This window comes from Equus caballus, chromosome 10, assembly GCF_041296265.1.
Source record: "Equus caballus isolate H_3958 breed thoroughbred chromosome 10, TB-T2T, whole genome shotgun sequence".
Taxonomy (NCBI): Eukaryota; Metazoa; Chordata; class Mammalia; order Perissodactyla; family Equidae; genus Equus; species Equus caballus.
In genome coordinates this window covers 16,464,796-16,483,550 of record NC_091693.1, presented here as the reverse complement: position 1 = coordinate 16,483,550, position 18,755 = coordinate 16,464,796, and the positions used below count along the sequence as shown (strand labels likewise).

The 18,755-nt window shown below is 51.5% G+C and overlaps 1 protein-coding gene and 1 long non-coding RNA gene across 4 annotated transcripts in view; both read left to right on the top strand.

Annotated features, from left to right (window-relative positions):
- LOC138915731 (uncharacterized) overlaps window positions 1–5,266 on the top strand; it is a 44,048-nt gene extending 38,782 nt beyond the window's left edge. For both annotated transcript variants that reach the window (XR_011421900.1, XR_011421901.1), the window contains exons 2-3: window positions 4,549–4,617; window positions 5,169–5,266. This is a non-coding gene — a long non-coding RNA (uncharacterized lncRNA). The remainder of the gene's footprint in view (window positions 1–4,548; window positions 4,618–5,168) is intronic.
- OPA3 (outer mitochondrial membrane lipid metabolism regulator OPA3) overlaps window positions 1–18,755 on the top strand; it is an 89,933-nt gene that overhangs the window by 39,353 nt on the left and 31,825 nt on the right. The window contains exon 2 of one of the 2 annotated variants that reach the window (XM_001500541.6): window positions 6,123–9,496. The exons of the other annotated variant lie outside the window; for it this stretch is intronic. Coding sequence (XP_001500591.3) covers window positions 6,123–6,547 — 425 coding nt within the window. The 3' untranslated portion in view covers window positions 6,548–9,496. Of the gene's footprint in view, window positions 1–6,122; window positions 9,497–18,755 lie in introns of those variants that run through there. 2 annotated transcript variants of the gene reach the window in all.

Here is an 18,755-nt window from a genome sequence, read left to right as displayed (position 1 = left end):
AACAGGAGTACAGTGCTGTCTCAGGAGGAAGAATAGGACCTAAAGAGCACATAGCGTCTATTGTGAGAGGTCAGAATGGGGGTGTGGGGGGTACTGACTAGAAGAGGGCTTCAGGGTGGGAGCCGTTTGGAGTGCAAGAATGTTCTAGATCGTGATCTAGGTGATGCTTACATATTACAAAGTTATCCAGAGCCAACGCTGATGGCCTAGTGGATAAACTTTGTCGCTCTCACTGCGTCGGGGCCCTGGGTTCGGTTCCCGGTCGTGGAACCACACCACTCATCTGTCTGTAGCCATGCTGTGGTGGTGGCTCACACAGAAGACCTAGAAGGACTTAGAACTACCATATACAGCTGCGCACTGGGGCTTTGGGGAGGGAGAGAGAAAAAAGAGGAAGATGGCAACAGATCTTAGCTCAGGGCAAATCTTTCCCAGTTAAAAAAAATAAATAACTGTAAAGAAAAAAATTATCCAGCTCTACACTTAATATTTGTGTACTTTATGAAGTTATATTTCATTAAAAAGGAAGAAAAAGAATAAGTGAATTTAGTGAGGTCTCTGGATAGAAATCATTTACATAACTCAATTGTATTTCTGTATACCAGCGCCAAATTGAAAATGGAATTTAAAACGCCATGAGTAATAGCATCAAAAAATATCAATACCTAGGAATAAATATAATCAAAGAAGTGCAGACTTGCAGAGAAAATTTTCGACTAAATGGAGAGTGATACCACATTCATGGATCGAAAGACTCGATGTTGGGAAGGTGTTGCTGTCCTGACCTATAGATTCAGTGGAATTCTAACCAAAATCTAGGACAATGGCTTTCAGCCTTTTGACTGCGTTCCAGTTGACACACATTTGTACAGACACACACAAAACAAGAACAAAGTTTTGTGAACCAGTGCTTGCTCTGACTACTTAAGATTGGCTTCAATATTTTCTATTATATTCTTTTTTGTGTACTTAGGAGCTTGGGTTTTTTGTTGTTTTCTAATTCCACATATAAGTGAGATCATATGGTGTTTGTCTTTCTCTGTCTCACTTATTTCACATAGCATAATGGCCTTCGAGGTCCTTCTGGTATTTTCCGTCCTTGATCATATTTTTCAGCTCATCTGTACAGTTACATTGATTTCATGACCCACTAATGGGCAAGACCTGCAGTGTTAGAAATACCGTGTGAGGGAAGACCAAGTCGTTCTAGAAAGTCCTTGTCCAGCAGAGAGCACGCTGACGTGTGGTACGAGTCTAAATGGCTTGACGGACTGGAACGACAGAGATGCCGTCTGACCTTGATGCCGAGAACGTCCTCCTCGGGGCGGCCTCCTTTGTGACACAGCGTGCCCGAGGGCTCCTCTCCAGCTTAGTCACAGCTCCCTGAGTGGCGCTTCTGTCATTGTCACGTATATGCTGTTATTTTCGTTTTTCTGACTTGGGGAAATGCACAGAGTACAAGGGGCCTTATGATAGCCACCGAACAGCCTGTGTGTTAAACCCCAGTAAGGTGAAAGGATGATCTGGCCTAGGGAAGGGAGGAGGGGAGGAGGGGGGAGGGGGGGAGGGGGAGGGGGAGGGGGAGGAGGAAGGGGAGACTGCTTGTTTCCTCCCTGGCCATGCTGGAAGCTGAGGGAGACAGTGAAGAGAGTATAATACAAGAACAAGGAATGTATACAAATTCCTTGTGAAAATGGGGAGGGGGAGGGGGTGGAGGAAGGACAGGCTGCTTGGGGACAAAGCGCTCACCTTTTACACTGGGGCCGGGGGGGTCAAGAGAGAAGTATTGCTGAGCCAGCCCTGATGGCCTCGTGGTTAAAGTTTGGCACTCTCACCGCTTTGGCGGCCTGGGTTCGTTTCCCTGGCGCGGAACCACGCCACCCGTCTGTCAGTTGCCATGCTGTGGCGGTGGCTCACATGCAAGAACTAGGAGGTGCAACTAGAATATACATTACACACTGGGGTTTTGGGGAGGGAGGAAAAAAAGAGGAATATTGGCAACAGATGTTAGCTCAGGGCAGATCTTCCCAGCAAAAAACAAGAAAAGGAAAAGAAGAGAATTGTAAATTCTTACATACCAGCACATTTCCAGTTGAAAAACTCAGAAATAGAGATGAGCGATGTCTATTTATTATCAAATGTCAGGGAGTAATGCTGGGTGGACAAGGCTGATGAGGGCAAGATTTGGGGGTCTGTTTGAGGTGGGTCTAAGATCAGGGCTGGGCGCGGGGACTCTGACTCTTAATTTTGTAGTTTGAGTGCTTAATTCTCATGCAGTGTGTTACTTTTATTAGTGAAGGGAATGGCAGTTTTTGGTTTTCGTTCTTTTTCAGCCAGCTCCTGACTGCTACACGGAGGACAGTGGCAGGAGTGAGGCTGGGCTGGCAGATGGGGGGGGGGGGGGGGGCAGGGACCCATTGATGCATTCACCACAGTACACTGAGCATCATCTGTGGGCCTGGTCCGTGCTAGGGACACAGCAGTGACTGTGACAGCCGCGGTCCTCAGCCTCGCTGGGCTCACAGTCCAGTGTGGGAGACGTGCAAACAAGTGACTGGATGACAAGACCATTCCCCATTCTGATAGGCACTCCGAAAGGGACACACAGATGGACAGGAGGAACAGAGGTCAGGGAAGGAGCACGGGTCAGAGCTGGGATGGAGCCGGGACCGGACAGCAGAAGTGGGTGTAGGAGAGACATCCAAGAGGGAGAACAGACCAGACGTGTGGCTGAGAGGCTGTAGGGGAGGAAGCTCCTGGGGATGAGGCCCAGGTCTCTGACGTGGTGACAGGAGGGACCCAGGAAGAGGAACAAGTGTGTGTGATGGGGCAGCTGGGGTCGGGTTTGGACGTGGTGAGTGTGGTGTGTCTGGGAGACGTCCAGGGGCCTGTTGGACACTCACATCTGGTGCTGTCTTCAGTCTTGTCCCATCCTGGCCCCTCACAAGCTACCCCTTTTCCCCAACCTTCCATTCCCAGCAGACCTTGTTTTGTCAACCTCAAATCTGGCCACTGGCCTGAGAGAGATCGCCATCAGCCCCTGCTCTGAAAGCCCTCTCTCCCTCTCCCTCTCTCTCTCTCTCTCTCTCTGTCTCTCTCTGTCTCTCTCTGTGTCTCTCTCTCTGTGTCTCTCTCTGTCTCTCTCTCTCTGTTTCTCTCCCTCTCTCTCTCTCTCTCTCTCTCTCTCTCTCTCTCCCTCTCCCTCTCACACACAAACACACACACCCTTTGACTTGATTTCCTATGCCCTGGATGTGTGCCCCCCCACCCACCCCATGTACCCACTCCCACTTGCACACCCAGACCCACCCATTGTCTAAGGTCCCCATGCTCGGTCTACACTGAGATGCAGGGACATTCACCCAGGGATGCTAGCAGAAGCTGGTGCTGTCCCTCCTCAGTGCCCTCTGGCCACTTTGCTATATGGTCCTGACGTGAAGGAGAGGGTGACAGAGGCCCAGCTCCAGGCCCCGTACCAGGGCTGGTGTATGGTCATCATCTCCCTGTTTTACAGAGGCAGCTCAAAGTGGCTGTCATTGCCCAGGCAGTAGATGGCATAGCCACGGGTGGACCCCAGGTTGGCCTGATGTTAGGACCACAGTGTGGGAAGGGTCTCCACAGCCTGGAGCCCAGGAACCCCACACCAGGGCGTCAGTAACAATTAGCAGTAATAGTGACCACAGCAGCTGGCGGTTACTGAGAGGCTCCTGGGGATACCCCTTTAATCTTACTGCTGGCTCTGGGCAGAGCTCATCAAATATTTTTGCTGCCCTACCTCTTTAAAAAATGGAAAAATTATATACCTTTGTCCATTTAAAAAGCAAATTTGCCTGTTATTTTATATCAGAATGAGTTTATTCAGGAATAGCCAAAAGAATTGCAATTCAAGATGTGCATGCTATGGCAAACCAAAGGCAAACCCAGAGAACAAAGGAGGGGAGCTGCTTTTAGAGAGAAAAAGGGGGAAGGGAGGGGCTGTTCTAAAGGAAAATCCATTGGGGGAAAATAACAGTTCAGGGTATAACAGCTTCTCACTGGCTGAGCTGCAGCATTTCTCATTGGCTGAGCTGCGGCGTTTCTCATTGGCTGAGCTGCGGCATTTCTCATTGGCTGAGCTGTGGCGTTTCTCATTGGCTGAGCTGTGGCGTTTCTCATTGGTTGAGCTGCGGCGTTTCTCATTGGCTGAGCTGCGGCATTTCTCGTTGGCTGAGCTGTGGCATTTCTCATTGGCTGAGCTGCGGCATTTCTCATTGGCTGAGCTGTGGCGTTTCTCATTGGCTGAGCTGCGGCATTTCTCATTGGCTGAGCTGCGGCATTTCTCATTGGCTGAGCTGTGGCGTTTCTCATTGGCTGGGCTGTTGCTGGGTAGGGAGAAAAATCTTCCTTCAGTAGAAAAGTAGTTTTATTTCCTGTCCAAGATGCAAGCCTTGTCTCTCTTCCTGTTTGGTGTAAGTGGCCATGTGTGAATAAGGTGTGAGTGCTCTCCCTCCGGGCCTTCCTGGCTCCAGTTTACTTAGGGTTTCTTTTATTCATTTCCACGCCCTCTAGTGCATTTTCATGTTGACCACTAAAACTTCTCTTCATAAGCTCCAGAAGGTGCAAAGGATGTAATTTCTGGTGAGTTATGAATACTGACATTTCAAACACAGCTGGTGCATCCTTCCTTTGAAGCGTCTGCAGCAATCCACAGACTTGCACGATTTGGTGCCTGTCAATGTCCGGTTTCAAAGAAAAAAATCTAAAAAGACCAAGCTCTTCTTTTACAGTCAGAAATTTTACATTGTTCCTGTCTCTTTCACCTATGTTTGTAGTTTCCTTCCCCACAGAATCCTCTCTAATGAATTTTGTATCAGCAACCAAAATATGTACAGAAATTCAAATTTTAATTTTGTTTAATTTCCTGGAGCCATAACGTTCTAAATGTTAAATTATTTTCCTCTGGATTGAATTATCTTTAAAATGATTATTAGTGCGTAATTAATCTAAAACATTTCATATATTGTGCATCTTCATGGATGATTATTAAATATAAAAAGAAAATGACATGTTGGAAGTGAATCTCCATATGAGCTGAACGGGCACCCCAGGCATTTCGCGTGTCCTTGGATGACTATGAGTTATTGCACGGCTGAGTCAGGTTCAGCATCAATTCTGCCTTGGTTTTTAAGACTCAAGTGCTGAGAATCTGCCCTCACAGTGAAGCGGCTGGGCAGGGAAGACTTCCTTCCTTCCAGCAGCCCCAGTCAGCTCTTGAGCTTCTTCCAAGGTAGGTGCCCACAACCTCACGTCTTCAAAGAGCTCCCAACTGGTAGCTCCACCTTCAGGGCTGGTGAGAATCTGGCGTGGGAGCCACAGCCTGGTGCCGAGCGTGGCTTGCCCCGTCTTCACAGTGGCTTAGCCTCCATTCCCCCATTGCAGCTGCCTTTTCTTTGGATCCAGGAGGTCCTGCCCACTATGGCCCCGACTCCTCGTTTGGGGAAGAAAGAAAGGGCGTCTGCCTTTCCCCTGGGAAGTGGGTAGGGCCCCAGTGCCAGGGGAGGACTCTGACCGGCCTGCTGGTGGCTTGAGGGAGCTGAGGTCTGGCAGGTGACCCAGGTGCTTTGTGCCCTGGGAGCTCCTTGTGACGAGGCCCCCATACCGAGGACCTCCCCTCTGGGGCAAGGTTTCTCATTCCTGGCTGCTTGCCAGAATCTTCTGGGCAATTTTATTTTATTTGTGAGGAAGATTGGCCCTAAGCTAACATCTGTTGCCAATTTTCCTCTTTTTGCTTGGGGAAGATTGTCACTGAGCTAACATCTGTGGTTAGTCTTCCTCTGTTTATGTGGGACACTTCCACAGCATGGCTTGGCTAGTGGTGCTAGGTTGGCACCTGGGATCCGAACCTGCGAACCCCTGGCCGCCCAAGTGGGATGCACGAGCTTAACCACTAGCCTGGGCAATTTTAAAAGATGCTCTTGGGTTACCCCAGTCGGCATTCCCAGGGCAAGGCCAGGTTTAAAGTGCCCCCCATCGTGATTCTGGCTGCCATGTCCCCATTGCTCCTACTAGGATACTGAGACGCAGAGGGGCGGGGCTTGCAGGGGGCTCCTGGTGCACAACCTGACCCCTCTCTTCCCCTGCAGTGTACCACTGGGTGGAGATGCGGACCAAGATGCGCATCATGGGCTTCCGGGGCACAGTCATCAAGCCGTTGAACGAGGAGGCGGCCGCTGAGCTGGGCGCCGAACTACTGGGCGAGGCCACCATCTTCATCGTGGGCGGCGGCTGCCTGGTGCTGGAGTACTGGCGCCACCAGACGCAGCAGCGCAACAAGGAGGAGCAGCAGCAAGCCGCCTGGGACGCGATGCGGGCCGAGGTGGGCCACCTGGCACTGGCAGTCGAGGCTCTGCAGGCGCAGGTGCAGGTGGCGCCGCCGCAGGACGCCCTGGAGGAGCTGCGGGCACAGGTGCAGGAGGTGCGCGCCCAGCTGGGCGCCCGGGACCCGCCGCCCGCGCCCCCTGTGGTGCCCCCACCCACATCCCAGGAACAGGAGCCTGCTAAAGTCTGAACTTGGACGTGGCCAGGTGTGCTCCGTGTGGCCTTCTCCCCGCACTGCCCCCGCCTGTGCTGGCCCCGCGGAAACCACCTGGATCTTGATGGAACTGGGATTCGGTCACCCCCTACCGACCCGTGGCTCCTGCCACTGTGTGTTTCAGCACAGCCGCCTGGCCTCTAGCTTGTTCGGACGTCCACAGGGCTCATCTCTCCAGCCCCGCCCCAGACCACACAGACCCACAAGGGCCCAGCCAGCAGGACAACACACCCACTCTTCTGGCAGAAGAGAAAATGGACCCCGGAGTGGAGCCGGATCAACCCGTCAACCCCCATTGACCTGATCAGTGTTACCTCTCTCTGAGACTCTCATCCTTTACTCCGGAACGCCCCCTTCCCTTTGTCAATCGGTACAGCCCTTGTAAGGAAATGCAGTGTCTTTCAATGGCCGGTGGTCCCTGCGCCTTCTAAGCTGGCCTCCAGCTGGGCATCGCCACTCTCTTTGAGGGGAAAAAGGGATCTGGCTTGCAGCTGATCCACCAAATATTCCATCTTCCCCCTTAACCTGATCTGTGGTCCTTCCCGTGAGGCCCCAAGGGGAATATTCCAGCAGAACCCCGCGTCCTTCCATCTGTGACACAGCCCACGGCCATGGCTGTGCGGGGTCATCTTCCCAGCCCCGCTTACGTGGTGGGAAAATTGATCCTGCCTAGGGCTAACGCAGCCTGTCTTTCAGCCCCGGCCCCCTGTGTACCTGTCCGCAGAGTCCCTGGGCCCTTCCCGACACGCCCTTTCCTACCTTCCCCACTGTCCTCATCGCTGGCCTCTCGGGACTGCCGGCCGTGGATTAGGCGATCTCATCCCCCTTCTTCCATCGGATCTGCTGATCCGCGTGCTCGTGCCCTCCTCCCCTGGGGCTCGGGGTGGCCCGGCAGTACCCCTTCGTGCAGTGGTGCCCTCCTGCCTCTCTGGCCCCGAGTCCCACCCCCATCCCACTGGCCCGGGCCACCTTCCAGTGCTCTCAGCTCCTTTATTAGTGTCCCAGGACTGCCGTAACAAATGACCGCCAACCTGGTGGCTTCAAACAACAGGAATTTCTTCTCTCCCTGTTCTGGAGGCCGAGACCTGCCATCACGGTGTCGGCGGGGCCGCGCTCCCTCTGAAGGCTCCCCAGGGGCCTTCCTGCCTCTTCCACTGCTGGGGGCTCCGGGTGCTCCCTGGTGTGTCTCCCGTCTCTGCCTTCCATCTTCTCATGGCCTTCTCCTCCTCCTCTGTCTCTTATAAGTGAGGGTTCTGTTTAAGGCCCACCCTAAATCTAGGATGATTTCACTTCGAGATCCTTAATTTAGTGACATCTACAAAGACCCTTTTCCCAATAACCTCACATTCACAGGTTCCAGGGGTTGGGGTGGGACATCCCCTTTGGGGAGCCGCCATTCAACACAGTACAGCCCCACCCCACCCCAAGAGTATGCTGGGATCCCTGCCAACCCCATTGGGCATTTGGCCCTCCCCATGAGAAACCGTCCAGAAACCGCCCTTCACTGCTTGGTTTCTCTCCCAGGGCTCCCCACCCAAGCAGGGAGAGGCGTGGGCCTCCCCGCCTTGTCTGTGGCTCAGACTGTAGATGTTTCCCGATTAAAGGAGCCCCGGCTGAGGAAGGCATCGTAAGGGTGTGTCTGAGAAGGATGACAGATGAAAATGGCGCAAAGCTCATCAAAACAGGAGAGAAGCTGAGAGGGTTCTGATGGGGTGAGGGGCAGGAAGTCATCCTGTGAATTCTTTCTCAGATGGGGAAACTGAGGTCCGGGGGAGGCAAAGGGACTTGCCCAAGGCCACACAGCCAATGAGGGTGGTTGTCCAAGGTGGTGGAGTAAGAGAGCAGAGTGGGGGCCCAGGGAGGGAGGCAGAGCCGGGTGCAGGGCCTGGAGGGGGCTGGGGGCACGGCGGGGACCTCCACAGAGGCCACGGCACCCCAGAGGCAGGGGTTGCATTCTGTCCCCCTGGGCCCATCTCCAAGCAGCTCCAGGTTGGGGGGGGCAGGGCCCTTTTTCCCCGTTCCTCCCTCACCTCACTTCCCCATGGGGGTCCGAATGATCCGGACACGAGACCTACCCAGAGAGAAAGTCAAGAAACTGGGCTTCTAAGGCATCTTAATTCCTTCTGGAAGAGCGGGAGAAGCTGATGCAGAGGGAGCTGAGGAGCTGGGGCCCTGGGGGGGGAGGGGGGGGCGTGTCTTTAAAACTGGAAGTGACCTGAGTGGGATAAGTGATGAGGGGAGAAGGCAAGAGAGAGACCACTGCATGAAGGGGGGAGGGATGGAGCCAGCGAGCAGGCACGGGGCCTGGTTTCCATGGTTCCCGGGGGGCTCCACTTGGCACTGACCCATCGCTGGAGTTCTGGTTGCTGGAGGCCTGGGACTGGGACTGCCCCCTCCCCCGCCCATCATGTCAATAAATAGCGATCATTGTCGTAACAGATCCCGTTTATTGAGCTCTGGTTAGGTGCTGGGCACTGTTCTAAGTGCTTTACGTAATCCCCATAACGTTATCTTCTTCGTTTCATTCATGAGGAAACTGAGGCACAGAGAGGGCAAGTCACCTGCCCAGGGTCACACAGGCAGAGGAGAAGCAGAAGTGGGATGCGAAGATGGGTAGTCTGGGCCAGAGCCCAAGCTCCTCACCCCTGCACCATCCTGACCCCGACATGACATTGCCCTCACATCGAGACTCATGACGCAGCCCTGACGGGTCCTTGCCTGTGGCCAGACCTTGTGGGACGCCTCGGCCTCACCCACTGGGTGGGAACAAGGGGTGTGGAAGTGGAACCCGAGTCCCCTCTTAAAATGCACAAGGCCAGAGCGTGGCTCCCCACTCTGGCTTCCTCCTAGCTAAAGTTTTGTACACCTTTGCGACGTAGGGAGTGGGGTCCGAATAAATTTGTCAATGAGGTTGCTGGTCTTCAAGTTGATGCGTTTTTCTTATGTTTAAAAAACCCCCGTTAGAAGAAGTGTCCTTCGTTTATCCTTTCCTTCAAGAAGCTTTCACCCGGGTGCCCACTCTGTGCCCTGCTGGGGTCCCAGCTGTGACCGGGACAGCCCCAACCCTGCCCTCAGGGGGCTCGCCGTCCAGAGCAGGGACAGAGGCCCATACAGACAATGCTTTTCTGACATGACTTGCCTGCCCCGTGGTGATTTGGGAGGGTGCCGGGCTGCATCAGAGTCCTCCCCTCCTGAGGGACTCGGGACTCGGGCGGAAAGGACAGAAACCCCTTCAACACTGGCTCCCAAAAGCCTCAAACCGAGTCCTGAGGACTCCGCCTCTCCCACGTCCTGGCAGGCCCTGTTGGTTTCCCTGCGCGGCAGGCCTTTGCCCAGAGGGAGCCACCCGGGAGGAAATGGACCTCATAAACCCCTGCCTGCTTGATGGCCCACACGGCCACCATCCCTGTGCTAGCCACTGTGACTGCGTGCCCAGGCCTGGGGTCCTCAGCCCCATGGAACAGAGACAGGAGCAGCATGTCCGAAGGAGAATCGAGAGGGCATCACCCACGCGCTCGTTAGACAAGTGTTTCCTGAGCATCTCCTGCGCACCCGGCCCCATTCTAGGAGCTGGGAATCAGCCGGGAACCAGACCAGGTCCCGCCCTCGTGGAGCGGACACCTGGTGTGGGAGACGACACTGAAGAAGAGCTAATCCAGTGTCTGAGTTCAGCAGTGGGGACGGCTGGGTTGGGTCAGGTGCTCCGGGAGGGGCGAGGTTTGCCCTGAGCCCTGGAGGCAGCTGCCAGGGAGGGAGAAAGGGTGGTTAGTATGTACAAAGGTCCTGAGGCCAGTGTGGGGTTAGCCTGTTCCTGGAACAGCAAGGGGTTATAGCTGTCAGAACAGAGCAGGGGTGACCGGACTAAGGCCCTCGGGCCAAATCCGGCAGCCTGCTGTCTGTCTGTGTTGATAAAGGCTCGTTGAGACACAGTCACCCTCATTCATGTAGATATTTTCTGTGGCTGCTTTCGCACTGCCATGGCAGAGTTGAGGACTGTGTTTGGGATAGATATCATACGGCCTTCAAAGACGAAAATATTTACTGTCTCTCCATTTCCATAAAGAGTTTACCGCCCGCTGGAGTAGAGTGGGAGAGGGAGGGGTAGGGGTCAGGAGAACAAAGGCTGGCCCCTTTTGTCTCAGTTGGTGCAGCTCCGGAGCATCGTACCAGCTCCGGGCGGCCCATCGGATCCACTGTCGGGACTGCGTCGCGCTTCAGCTTTTCTCTGCCTGTTCTCGCAGCCGTCACTCCCCACCCGCAGGAGCTGCTCCCGGAGACCCCGCAGTAACCCCCCTGCACGCGGGTCTCTGTGTCCATCTCCACCTACGGCAGCAAGCCACAAGAAGACGTGTAGTTTCTATAATCCACCACAGACAGGTTTAGCTAATTCACAATTCACCCTATGTATATGTAGTCTAAATATCGCATAATTCATGCATTATGTGACATAGTACATAATGGAATATAAAAATACATTTTATGTAATATGTAACATAACACTGTATATTATGTGTGTGTGTTTGCCAGTATATATGTATCATTGGAATGGAAGTTTCACTAAATAATTACCTTTAATGTGTGCAGTGTAGTCTAATAGTTCCTATTCTATTGTATTCCATTTCATGAAGAAAAACTACAGATATATATGTGTATATATAAAATATGTTTTATCAACATAAAACCATTATATGTATTACATAACAGTATATATTCATATCATACATTATATGTTATATATCTTTTTTTTTTTTTTAAAGATTGGCACCTGGGCTAACTGTTGCCAATCTTTTTTTTTTTTCTGCTTTATCTCCCCAAACCCGCCCTGTACATAGTTGTATATCTTAGTTGCAGGTCCTTCTAGTTGTGGGATGTGGGACGCCGCCTCAAGGTGGCCTGACGAGCGGTGCCATGTCCGCGCCCAAGATCTGAACCCTGGGCCGCCGCAGCGGAGCGCGGGAACTCAACCACTCGGCCACCGAGCCGGCCCTCTTTTTTTTTTTTTTTTTGAGGAAGATTAGCCCTGAGCTAACTACTGCCAATCCTCCTCTTTTTGCTGAGGAAGACTGGCCCTGAGCTAACATCCATGATCATCTTCCTCTACTTTACATGTGGGACGCCTGTCACAGCATGGCTTGCCAAGCGGCAGCCGGGATCCGAACTAGTGAACCCCGGGCCGCCGAAGCAGAACATGCAAACTTAACCACGGCACCAGCAGGCCGGCCTCTATATTATATATCTTGTTAGGACAAGGTTCCGCTAAACACTTCTTGCCCTCACCATGTGCAAAGTGGACTCTGTTACTTTCTTTTTCCTTTTATTCCATTTTGTAAAGAAAAGCGTATTCGTATGTTCGTATGTGTGTATCATACGAGCCAGCACAAAGTGGGCTGCCTTGGGCCACGGTGAAGATTGGGGCTTTTTTACTCCGGGTGAGGCGGGAGCCACAGGACGGCTCTGAGCAGAGGAGGGACGGGAGCTGACTTAGTTTTAACAGGATCCCTCGGACAGCCACGTGGGGAGCAGACTGTGGCGGGGAGAAGGTGGAAGCTGCCAGCCTAGTGAAGAGGTGACTGTGATTGTCCAGGCGGGAGGTGACGGTGGCTGGAGCAGGCGGAGCCGGTGGAGGTAGGAAGAAGTGGGATTCTGGGCACGTGAACATTTCAGAGGTGGAGCAGAAAGTCCTGAGCCGTGGCGCTGCAGCAGAACCAGACGTGGGGAGATAAGGATCAGCCCCTGCCTGCCCTTCCCTCGCCCTGGGGTCTCAGATTTGGGCTCCCTCGGGCAGGCTTCTGTTGTTTATTCTGCATTGTAGCCCGCGGGGCCGTGGGAAAGACAGTCCTCGTCCTTACTAACGAGTGACGTCACTGAGCTCCTTCTCAAGCTGTGTAACTGACGGCCTTCATCTCGCCCGCCCCTCCATCAGGGACGTCCTGGAGGAAGGAGGCCGTGGGACCCTGGTCGTGGGGCTCCCCTCACCCCCGGACAGGCAGTGCCAGGCTGGCTCCCCAGGGGCGGCTCCACCAGGGAAGGGCTGACATGGACCTGCGGGGCACTGTGGGCTCCATCATATCCAAGATGTGCCCCTCACTCTAAGGGCACATCCTTGTGCCGTGATATTTCTTTTTTCTAAATTGCTATCTCTTCATAAAAGTTCATCCATTTCAGGGGGCTGGCCCGGTGGCACAGCAGTTAAGTTCGCACATCCCACTTGGGCGGCCTGGGGTTTGCCGGTTCGGATCCCGGGTGTGGACATGGCACCACTTGGCACGCCATGCTGTGGTAGGCGTCCCACATAGAAAGTAGAGGAAGATGGGCACAGATGTTAGCTCAGGGCCAGTCTTCCTCAGCAAAAAGAGGAGGATTGGCAGCAGATGTTAGCTCAGGACTAATCTTCCTCAAAAAAAAAAAAAAAAAAAAAAATCATCCATTTCAGAGAAACCAAAGTCCCCTCACTAAAGGAATCCTGTCTCCGGTTTGGGGGACTGTGGCAGAACCCTGTCAGAAGTGGTCTGGCCGTGCGAGGTTTACTTAAGATTCCCCTTTTTGTGGGCATGGACACTGTCCCCTTCTTTCCTCCTGTGACACTGAGCCGTCTGCCCGCGCCTCCCTGGTCGGTGTGAGCATTTCCGTAGGGAGCTACCAAAAGCCAAAAGAACTGAATACATTGAAAAGTTTATAGTTAATACATATAAAAATGCCCCCTCGGCAGAGGAACTGTCGACACTTGAAATTATCAAACTTTTTAATTTTTCAAACCGTAGAAGTGGGATTTCATTGTTCTTTTAATTTGCATTTTCCTCTTTACCTGTAGGTTGAGCGTCTTTTCGATCATTTACTGGACGTTTGTGCTGCTTTTGAAAAATGCCTGTTTTCACTCTCTCTTTAATGTTTGTTTCTGGTGTTTGTGGTCGTACTGAAGCTTTTCACTTTAAAGTAAACACGTCTATTTGTCTTTTTCCCTTCAGGCATTTGTTTTTTCTGTCTTTTTTTGAGAAGGGCTCCCGTACCTCAAGGATTTATATCTTCAACTCTACTTTCTTCTAATATTTTTATTCAAGTTTTGTGTTCAAGTTGTTCATTGAAATTAAGCATTGTGGGGTTATTTTGTTTTTGTTTTTGTTTTTTTGTTTTTTTTGGTGAGGAAGACTGGCCCTGAGCTAACCTCTGTTACGAATCTTCCTCTTTTTACTTGAGGAAGATTCTCGCTGAGCTAACATCTGCATCCATCTTCCTCTATTTTATGTGGGACATCTCTACAGCGTGACTTGACCAGTCATGCCAGGTCCGTGCCCAGCATCTGGGCCTGTGAACCCCAGGCCACCAAAGCAGAGCGCACAAACCTAACCACTATGCCATCTGGCCTGTCCATGTGTTTTGTTTTTTGACGAGTGTAAGGTCAGAATCTGCCTTCTTCAATTTCCTAATGAATGGGGTGGCTGATGTCTCGCAGCACACGGGACAGTCCATCCTTCCCCTTCTCGCCTGAGCCTGGACAGCAGCATCTGCTACTGTCCCCTCACACAGGCACCTCTTTCTCCATCCTGTCCTGCCGTCCGTTTGTCCATCCTGTGCCATCATCATCACGGTTTTCTTGTTTTTTGGTTCATATGCACGTTCTTAGTTTCTTTTTCCCTCCAGTTTTATTCAGAGATAATTGACGTACATCACCGTATAAGCTCGCCATCACATCTTGAATGACAAGAGTTTGAAAGTATACTCTGGTCTCTTCTAGGCAACCCGGCAGTCTTGTTCTTATTTGCAAACTTCTCTGAGTTATTCTTGTGCCTTCGGTCCTTGACATGCATTTCTTAAAAAGATGAATAGACTTTATTTTTTGAGCACTGTCAGGTTTACAGAAAAATTGAGCAGAAAGTACAGAAAGTTCCCATGTATCGCCTTACACACACACACACACACACACAGAGTTGCCCCTGTTATCAGCCTCTTGCATTAGTGCGGTACGTCTGTTACAATGGATGAGTCAGTGCTGACACATAACTAAAGGCCGCAGTTTACGTTAGGGCTCACTTGTGGTGGTGTACATTCTGTGGCTTTGGACAAATGTACACTGACACGTATCCACCGTTACGGGATCCTACAGAATGGTTTCACTGCCCTAAAAATCCCCTGCGCCCCACCTGTTCACCCCTCCCTCCCCACCCTGAGCCCCGCAGCCCCTGATCTTTCTGCTGTCTCTATCCATTTGCCTTTTCCAGAGTGTCATCTAGTTGGACTCATGCAGTAGGCAGGCTTTTCCGATTGGCTTCTTTCACTTAGCCATAGGCATTTAAGCCCTCTCCATGTCTTTTCCTGGCTTGACAGCCTGTTTCTTTTCAGCACTGAATAATGTTCCACTGAATGGATGTACCACAGTCTATTTATCCACTCACCTATTGTTGAAATGCATTGCTGAAACAGCTTCTCAGCTTCCTTGAAAAACATTGTGTCTTTATGTTGCAAGATTGATTTGGGGGCAAATTTGTATCTTTTGTCTTCATCACAGCCCCATTTCATCGCCCCCAGCCGCAAGGACCGGGCTTTGCTTGTTGCCCCACGTTAATAACCTCTGGAGCGTAGAGGGTTTCGATGATGGAACTGAGAGCAGCGTCAGGCTTTCCATCTGGCGGGTGAATGTCACCTGTTAGCTTAAAAGTGTTCTGGAGGCAGTGCCAGGTGTGGAATATCTGCCATCCTGGAGTTGGGGGGCCGTGTAAGCAGAGGTCAGAGTTCATCTTCCAGACCTTAGCATCCCCAGAATTCCCATGTCCCACTCGAACAGGAGCCTCTCCTGGGAACATGTGGCCAGATGTTATGTCCTCCCCGTGTCTGCATCTCCTTTGGGACACCGGCGGTCACATGGGGTATGGCTCCTGGCTGGTCAGGCCCCAAGCAGGCACAGTGGTAGGTGATGAAAGCTGTGCTCTGCAGCTTTCCTAAATTAAGTTCCACTTACGTAATAGCCCAGAAATTCAGTGTCCTTGAGAAAAAGGAGATTTCCGTAAGGATGACGTCCCCCAGAGGGCCCTCTCCAGCCCCGAGCCCTCCCCTCTTGCCACGTCTATTAGGTACTGCTCACATTACTCCAAAACTTAACACAATAAACAGTAAACATTTGTTATCGCACACACTTGCTGAGGGTCGGAAAGTGAGGGGGGGCTTGGCCGTGTGGTTCTGGCTCGGGGTCTGGCATGAGGTCTGGGCGGGGCTGCAGTCATCCAAAGACTTGACAGGGGCCGGAGGGTCCACTTCCGAGGATTCACCCACATGGCTGGGAAAGGCACTGGCTCTTCGCCGGGGGCCTCAGTTCCTCCCCACGGGCACCTCGCTGGTCTGGACCCTTCAGACTTCCCTCTGTCACTCACTGACTCTCCCACAGTGAATCCACGAGAGTTACAAGATCCCCAGCCAAACCCCAGCCAGCCTGTGGCTCCCGGGCCCTTCCACCTGGTAGTGGGCTGAATGGTGGCCCCCAGAGAGCTTAGGTCTCAATCCCCAGAACCTGCGAAGGTGACCTGATGTGATGACACCTTTGCAGATGTAATTACGTTAAAGATCTTAAGGTGAAGAGATTTTTCGGGATTATCCAGCAGAGCCTAAGTGCCATCACAGGGCGCTCACGCGAGACCGTCAGAGGGAGATGACACGTGGAAGATGAGACGGTAATTGACTTCAGAGGCAGAGATCGCCATGAGGCAGCCACGAGCCGAGGAGCGCCAGCAGCCACAGGGCTGGAAGAGGCAAAGGGCAGATCCCCCTTTGGAAAGCCCAGAAGCAGGGTGAGAATCCTGGATACGCTACAGACACGTGTAAAGGGACAAGAGCGAAACTGTCCGCTCTTACTGCTCGGGGCCACGCTGTTTGATGTATGGCTATATAAACGTACCTGAAAATTTATCATAAAGCCATAAAATAAGATGGAGAAAAAAGCATTTGGAAGGAAGTGGGTGATGAGACAATGACCACTAAGTGTGCATCTTTGTGAAAGATGCACAAAAAATGAGAACACAGGAGGATGTCAGGAAAGGGGATGGGCCGTGCATCCCTAGGGAGAAGTTATTTAGAATTGTTGCCACTTTTGGGTAACGGAAGTTCCCCCTGCAAAATACCCCTCTCAAGCCGCCTTCAAAATATTTAGAACCCTATTTTTAATTCTTTCGAGAAACTAGCTAAAAGAAATTGTTACCACCCAAATCTCATTTCAGCTGGTAAATTAGCATCTGCGAGTGAACCAGCAAGCTTTGTGACTTCAAAGTCCGTATTCTTCGCGCTGCACGACTCAGCTATTTTGGGCGGCCTTAGCCAGAAGATGGCTGAGGACTGTCCCTCAACCAGCCGAATTTTCTCGTATGCATGTCAGGAAATAGATATTATAGAAATCCTTTTCTACTTAGATTCAGCATCTCTGTAATAGAGAATAAAAATTTCGTTTGTTTATGATAATTTTCAGTAAGGTTCACAATGCACACGGAAAACCTTTTGTGTTTATAAAGTCGTGCAAAAGAAAGTCTGTGTTTTGATCTTCAGTGGACAGTTGTCATGGTCTTTGAGCTAAAATATAAAGTTGATGTATTCAACAGAAACTTTAAAAACAGTTGAGATTCTCCTATTTATCAACACTGAGTTATTTTATAATTAGCCTCTGGAGGACTGATCTTTTTTTTTTGCTGAGGAAGATTGGCCCTGAGCTAACATCTGTTGCCAGCCTTCTTCTTTTTGTGTGTGAGCCACCGCCACAGCATGGCCACTGACAGATGAGTGGTGTAGGTCCACACCCAGGAACCAAACCTGGGCTGCCAAAGCAGAGTACACTGAACTTAACCCCTAGGCCACCGGGGCTGGCCCAGGAGGGCCGATCTCAAAGCATGCTGTGGTGGTAGTGAAATGGGCATTGCGCTATGATTCAAGAGAAGTAAGTTCCAGTCCTGGCTCTTCTCCTGTGTGACCCCAGGAAGGTTAGTCTCTGAACCCCACTTTCCTCATTTCTTTAGATAGAGATGCAAAGACGTGATGAACAAGATATATGCAACCAGGACACTGAACAAGCGTGACTCCCGGTACGATCAGAACAAACAAACAGGAAAAGCACAGATTCTCTCCTCGAGCTTTTGGAGGGAGCACAGCCCGGCTGACAGCTTGATTTCAGCCCAGTGATGCTGAGCTGGGACTTCTGTCCTCCAGAACTGTGAGAGAACCAATTTCTGCTGTTTTAAACCATCAAGTTCATGGTAGTACGTTACGGCCGCCACAGGGAATGAAGACACTCCCACAGCCTCCTTCCGATGGCTCATCCTGAGTAACTCTGACCTCCTAATTAAAGAAAGAACAAGGGCCAGCCCCATGGCCGAATGGTTAAGTTCGCGTGCTCCACTTAGGCGGTCCAGGGTTTTGGCGGTTAGGATCCTGGGCACGGACATGGCACCGCTCATCGGGCCAGGCTGAGGTGGCGTCCCACACGCCACGAGTAGAAGGACCCACAACTAGAATATACAACTATGTACTGGGGGGATTTGGGGAGAAAAAGCAGAAAAGAGAAAGACAGAACAAGATGACTCCACTTTGCTGGGGGTGTGGAGGGCCTGGATTTTCCAGAGACTTCTCATGGCTTTCTGTTCTGTTGCCTGGGAGTAAAAATAATTTCTCAACTCTGGATACGAATATTCTGACAGCACATTTAAGTAGTATGTGTCGAAAGAGTAATCATACCTTTTATAGCTCACGTTTTATTGGGCAGCTTATTTTTTTCCAGATTGTCAAAGCTCTGTTTCTATCCTTGGGTCATTTTTCTTATTGGATATTTCCCTTTTCCTCCAGTTTTTCTTTTAGTTGGAATGAAACACACAGTATAGCGTGTCAACTGCACTGACCTGTGGCTCAGTGATGCTCACAAAGGGCACACACGCGTAAGCAGCACCCAGGTCGAGAGAGCGGACGTTCCAGGACCCCAAAGGCTCCCTCCTGGCGCCTCCCAGGCAGCACCTCCTCCCAGCAGTGACCGCTGTTCTGTCACACATTAGATTTGCCTGTTCCTGAACTTTGAATCAATGGACTCCTGTGCAATGTTCTTTTTTGGATCTGGCTTCTTTGGCTCAACATAAAATCTGAGAGATGCAGCCGTGTTGTTCTGTGTAGCAACCATTTGTTGTTTTTTGTTGTCATGTTGTATTCCATTGTCGACTATAACACT